Raw genomic sequence first — 6,506 nt, 5'->3', positions numbered from 1 at the left:
CTTCTCCGTGCTGTGATATTCATGTTACAAGTTTCCTTAATTCCACGATCAGTAAATGGGTGAGAACAGTTTGCTGGACATGCTTGTGACGCCGGACCGTCAATCTTCAAGTCAAACACGCCAAGAAACGGTTTGACAACATGCGAGTTTTAAATCTAAGGAGTGGCAGAGAAACTATAGCTACAAAGCTAGAAAAATAATTATTTACTTTCTCCCATATAGATGTTTAAAGCAGATTCTTTCTGCTGAGTTTAAAGGGACAGTTTCACGAAAAGTCTTCTAAGTTTTTGTGTAAACTATGCTAGACTTATGAAGGTGCACTCAGTGACCAACAAAATAAGCTTTGAACAACAGAAGAAAGACTTCATTCTCCAAGATGTGCTTGAGTGAACCGTAATCAATGGTTTAATGTGATTTTCTTCCAATCAACACTGTCAAACTTGAAAACGGCCCGACTTTTTTCAAGTTTTAGGCCAATTCTTTTCTACCAGTCTGTAACCACACCACTGTATAACAATTTTCATGACCTGTACAGTACATTTTAGCAAGGCCAGGCCACTTGAAGTGGATTTCCAATTAACACCTTAATTCATTGGATTTTCAAGTAGCACTTTTAAAATGTTGGTGACACTGTCCCAGGGTAAACTCAACTTTTCGTATCCATTTGTGTAAATGTCAGTGCTGCAAACTAGGGCACGTAACTAACTTGCTCGTCTCTAATCAAAACTGTGACAAAACCAAGTATTATAATAGCCAAATGTTACAAGAGCAATGGCTAAATTAATCGGTAATATAATTCTAATAATAGGATGAAAACTGGTAATGAATATCTGACATTTGTCTTTTTTCACCGGTCGTTAAAACCAGACTACAACAAATTAATTCATTTTAAGATGGAAAATCCTTGAACAAAAACTTCCATTACTGTTCCTATTCAATAACACTGCTAATAAAATAACCTGTCAAATTAGGCTACATTGCACTACGTTACCTTTTAGTTTGTATGCTATCTGTACTTTCAAAACAACTCATATTAACCTTAACAATTTCTCAAATTCTAGACTAACAGTACATTTCCAATAACTTGTAATGAAAAGATTAAAAAAGATAAATCTAAAGGAAAATTTCCTATTTCTATTTACAAACAAGATTCTGTAATTGTTAACTTGGGAAACGACCATTAAACCAACTTGTAAACAAACTAATCTTGTTAGGGCCTGTTTACAAGCAGGTAGGGTAGCCTAGTGCTAGGGTTACCCTAGCAAGAGAGTTAGAAGATAGCCCGGGTTTACAAGCAAAAATTCGCAGGTAGGGTATCCCTACTACCCGGGTCAACTTTCACCGTTTACGCTTCAGTTAACCTTGTAAATATAGCATGTAACGGGTAATAATCTTAGCGCTAAAACCGATTTTCGTTTTAGTTACGCAGTTTATCAGTTCCAGTTAAATCATATTTCAATTTCCAAGCTCATTAACGTCCCAAGCACAATTTTTTTTATAGTTGGAACGCGTTTGACGGAGACACCGGCTATAAATACTTATGTTATGGAATGACCTCACATATGCAGCGCCAAACATTTTACTACAAAGTTTTTTGTAAGAAGCTGTCATTCGAAAATAATTCCGTTCCAGTGCAAAATACGACAAATTGTGAATGAACACGATGTTTCTTGGTCACAATTTGCTGTTTTTTGTCGGCATTTTTAAACATATTTAGCTTCTTGGAGCCAAAATAAAGTTGTCCCGGGTAGGCGAGTTATCCCTAGCAGAGCGTTTACAAGGCGCTAGGGTTACCCTGGCGCTAGGGTAACCCTAGCACTCAGCTAGGGTAACCCTAGTGCTAGGGTAATCCTAGCTGCCCTGTAAACACGTCGATGAAAAAAGAAGAAATGTGGGAGCGCTAGGGTAACCCTCCTGCTAGGGTAACCCTAGCACTAGGGTTACCCTACCTGCTTGTAAACAGGCCCTTTTCCCTGTAAAAACATTTTCCCAAACTCTCAGTTTCTTTTCCTTGAGCTTTGCGCTCAGTCAATTGTTACTTAGTGGGAATCATAAAAGCAGTATTAAAAAACAAAGGCTTCTGGTTGCTATGGAGTGTCATAACAGAAACGAACTTCACGAGAAGTACAACACGACTGCTAAATAAAGGATATAAAAACTTCTGTTGACCTCTCTCTGAGCAGTTTTCTTTGTGCTTGATGTTCCGCTTCTGTAATAAGAAAACAATCTATGAGAAGTAAGATCTCGGCGTGGAGTTATCATATATCACCCTGCGTTTGACTGAAGAAAAGAGAACAATGGAAGAGAGGAAGGATGTTTTATAAACATTTATGGTATTTTAAAACGTTCAATTATTGAAAGTTATGATTTATGACGGCAAAGTAAGGGAATATACTTCTTCCTTAAATTTCACTTCTAACGTGCGAGACTACACGAGTACAGAAAAACTAAACATAAAAATTTCTCTCCGGCTATGGAACACTTAGCTGATCGATTATCAAATGGAAGTTAACAAAGGCAAATAAACCACTGTAGCGAATTTTGAAAAGCTGACGTTTCGAGCGTAAGCCCTTTGTCGGAACAAAGTGTTGCTCCCACAAAAAGCTAACCCAAAAAATTACAGCTTTAAATTTTGAGGGTAAGGCGCTATTCTATGAAGTAAATATCGAAGTAAATTTTCCTGTACTTTGATAGCTATTCAAGAGAATTAACGTAGATGAACGACTAAAACAGGCGCTACTCACGGTGCTTATTGATTTCCTCAAAATTCTATGGTGACGTCATCACCGATGAGAACAAACGGAGCCCAGTACTTTACGGCACCAAACTTCTCTGACTCTCGGAGGCATTTCATAGCCCGGTTTAGAGCTACACTGGCGCTACATCCACCATGTAGATGTTTGTAGAAGGTTATCATAAACTCCATGGTGGCCTCGTCATCAATTGCCCAGAGTGATACTAGAACAGAACGTGCACCAGCACCCAGGAAAGACCGTGCGATACCGACCACACCCTCAGCCATGACCTTGCCTTGTGCGCTGTGACAGCAACTAAGAACAACAAGCCTTGCACGAAGCTTCACCGCCTGCACATCTGACATGGTCAAAATGTAGTCTTTCTCTTCAAGGATCGTGGATGTCTCTGTGGGATTTGGAGCCAAAAGGATCTCACCGGTTTCGGTTTTCCCATGGGCAGCAATGTGTACCACAGCAACCGAAGTAATTCGTCTCAACACCTCATCCTTAGTTGCCTCTCGTCCAGTGACAGGTAGGATATCCAGCATCTCACCAATTGTCTCGACTTCCTTTCTGGCGAATGGCAAAGGGGCAAATTTGGGCTTTCCAAATAGGTAGGTAACTTCTTCCAGACATGGATCTCCCACGAGCAGCACTCCACTCTTTTTGTGGTAGTCCTCAGGAGAATGTGTGATTAGTTTTAAACTCGTCAGCGAGGGAAGAATGCGTATCCTGAAACGCTCACTTAGGTACCTTGATTTGTCATCTAAAAATGCAGCATAAGGAGCCAAGCATAATTGTCCATCCGGGACAATGATCAATTCGTCACCTTCAAGCAAGTCTGCAATGGGACCAATGATGCAATCATGAATGAAACACAAAGGATTGCTTTGGCAGCGTGATGACTTTACAGCTTCCTGACCAGATTCTTCAGTGGGTGGTAGTACTTCTCTTGCGTCACCCTGAGAACGTTTACGGTGAATTTCCCTGAACGAATCCTTCATTAAACATTCCAAGAAGGTAACAGCATCTTTTTCTTCTACTTCTCTTTGTCTAAACTGAACATTCTTTCCCCTGCAGAGTACCCATAAATGGATTGTCTTGCTTTCCAGTGCTAGAAAAACTGTTTGGGTAGATAGGTCACTTAACATGTCACTCACCGTTCCGTTCATTTCAAATGACCCAGAAGCTGGAAATTCAGATTCATATTGTGAAGACATGAGATCCATCAATGCCTGTGCCCGTCCCTTCTCAGCAGCATACAAAGCCTCCTCAGTCCTATGAAACCTTATTAGAGTTCTCCAAAAAGCGGTGTAGGGATCCCGACGCGAATCACGAAAGGTTATTTTCCACACATCTTCGGACTGAAGAAGAGCTCTCACCTCATCGTACAGTTTTGCACTAGATCGATAATGATCAAGAGCTGCATGCAAAGCACCAGTCGATTCAAAAATACATCCCCCCAAATAAAATGCAGCTCCTTCACTAGCCTTGTTTCCAACTTCTTTGGCAATGGCGAGGTCTTGCGTGTGGTACTTTATCGCTTGCGCAAAATTTTCCAGCTTCCAGTAGGTGCGGCTTAAATTACTACACGCAACTCCTTCCTGAGCCCTCTCCCCCAGTTCTTTAGCAATGCTAAGGGATTGGTTATGGTACTCTTTGGCTTGTTGAAGGTCACCCAAACTGTAGTTAACATTGCCAAGTTCACCATAGGCATGTCCTTCTTCGGACCTGTGTCCCAATTCTTTAGCAATTCTAAGTTGTTGCTTGTGGTATCTTGTGGCTTGTTTAAAATTACGAAAAATCAGGTAAGCACAGCCAAGATTGCCATAAGCACGTCCTTCCCCACACCTGTCTCCCAGTTCTTTAGCAATGGTAAGATGTTGCTTGTGGTACTCTATGGCTTTTTGAAAATCGCCCAGACTGTCGTAAGCACAGCCAAGATTGCCATAAGCACCTCCTTCCCAACACCTGTCTCCCAGTTCTTTAGCAATGCTAAGAGCTTGCTTGTGGTACTCTATGGCCTGTTGAAAATTACCCAGACTCCAGTAAGCACAGCCAAGATTGTCATAAGCAATTCCTTCCCAACACCTGTCTCCCAGTTCTTTAGCAATGCTAAGATGTTGCTTGTGGTACTCTATGGCCTGTTGAAAATCGCCCAGACTCCTGTAAGCACAGCCAAGATTGCCATAAGCACGTCCTTCCCCACACCTGTCTCCCAGTTCTTCCAGTTCTTTAGCAATGCTAAGATGTTGCTTGTGGTACTCTATGGCCTGTTGAAAATTACCCAGACTCCAGTAAGCACAGCCAAGATTGCCATAAGCAATTCCTTCCCAACACCTGTCTCCCAGTTCTTTAGCAATGCTAAGATGTTGCTTGTGGTACTCTATGGCTTTTTGAAAATCGCCCAGACTGTCGTAAGCACAGCCAAGATTGCCATAAGCACGTCCTTCCCGACACCTGTCTCCCAGTTCTTTAGCAATGCTAAGATGTTGCTTTTGGTACTCTATGGCCTGTTGAAAATCGCCCAGACTCTTGTAAGCACAGCCAAGATTGCCATAAGCACGTCCTTCCCAACACCTGTCTCCCAGTTCTTTAGCAATGCTAAGATGTTGCTTGTGGTACTCTATGGCCTGTTGAAAATCGCCCAGACTCTTGTAAGCACAGCCAAGATTGCCATAAGCACGTCCTTCCCCACACCTGTCTCCCAGTTCTTTAGCAATGCTAAGATCTTGCTTGTGGCACTCTATGGCCTGTTGAAAATTACCCAGACTCCAGTAAGCACAGCCAAGATTGCCATAAGCACGTCCTTCCCCACACCTGTCTCCCAGTTCTTTAGCAATGCTAAGATCTTGCTTGTGGTACTCTATGGCCTGTTGAAAATTACCCAGACTCCAGTAAGCACAGCCAAGATTGCCATAAGCACGTCCTTCCCAACACCTGTCTCCCAGTTCTTTAGCAATGCTAAGATGTTGCTTGTCACACTCTATGGCCTGTTGAAAATTACCCAGACTCCAGTAAGCACAGCCAAGATTGCCATAAGCACGTCCTTCCCCACACCTGTCTCCCAGTTCTTTAGCAATGCTAAGATCTTGCTTGTGGTACTCTATGGCCTGTTGAAAATTACCCAGACTCCAGTAAGCACAGCCAAGATTGCCATAAGCACGTCCTTCCCAACACCTGTCTCCCAGTTCTTTAGCAATGCTAAGATGTTGCTTGTCACACTCTATGGCCTGTTGAAAATTACCCAGACTCCAGTAAGCACAGCCAAGATTGCCATAAGCACGTCCTTCCCCACACCTGTCTCCCACTTCTTTAGCAATGCTAAGATCTTTCTTGTGGTACTCCAAATCTTTCTTTATCATTGTTGTTTCAGTAATGTGGAGAATTAGATTGACTCCTGACAAGTGCACATCTAGTAGACGTAAAATATTAATTGAAGCATATTTTGGTTGGTTGGCTGAGATATTCTTTTTTAATTAATATTAGTATTGAATAATGTGCCAGTTGTGATTTTTAGTTATTTTTCAGTTATTCTTATTTTTAATATTTTTGATTATCTATACGTAGTAGCGGACTGTTACGTTTAGAAATAAGGATATATATTATAGCCATTCATATTGAAACGAATGCTTGAGTTTAAGTCATTTTGCTAAGGAATGTTTGGCACACATGCATGTATTATCTGGTGCTTGTACATGTTAAGCTGAGTTTATACATTAAATTTTTCTTTGGCATGACGTTATAACTAAAGCAAACTCCAAATGTTCA

General features: G+C 41.4%; 1 protein-coding gene across 1 annotated transcript; it reads right to left on the bottom strand.

The window, feature by feature from the left end:
* Nucleotides 1-2,761: 2,761 nt before the first annotated feature.
* LOC144648760 (uncharacterized) lies at nt 2,762-6,100 on the bottom strand. Its single transcript, XM_078508224.1, has 2 exons — nt 5,969-6,100; nt 2,762-5,848 (listed from the first exon to the last, which is right to left on the bottom strand). Exons 1-2 carry the CDS (start codon nt 6,098-6,100, stop codon nt 2,762-2,764), a joined length of 3,219 nt encoding a protein of 1,072 aa, XP_078364350.1.
* Nucleotides 6,101-6,506: the final 406 nt, after the last annotated feature.

Source organism: Oculina patagonica, chromosome 4, assembly GCF_052425735.1.
Source record: "Oculina patagonica isolate OP01 chromosome 4, crgOcupat, whole genome shotgun sequence".
Taxonomy (NCBI): domain Eukaryota; kingdom Metazoa; phylum Cnidaria; class Anthozoa; order Scleractinia; family Oculinidae; genus Oculina; species Oculina patagonica.
Note: the sequence above shows the minus strand (reverse complement) of the source record. Positions and strands in the feature narration are given on the sequence as shown.

What these genes read in the sequence shown, in the direction of transcription:
- LOC144648760 (XM_078508224.1), bottom strand. Translation starts at nt 6,100, where the DNA reads ATGATAAAGAAAGATTTGGAGTACCACAAGAAAGATCTTAGCATTGCT. An exon ending in GTCTGGGTAATTTTCAACAG is followed by an intron (nt 5,849 to 5,968) that starts GCCATAGAGTGT and finishes AATTTTCAACAG; the next exon opens with GCCATAGAGTACCACAAGCA.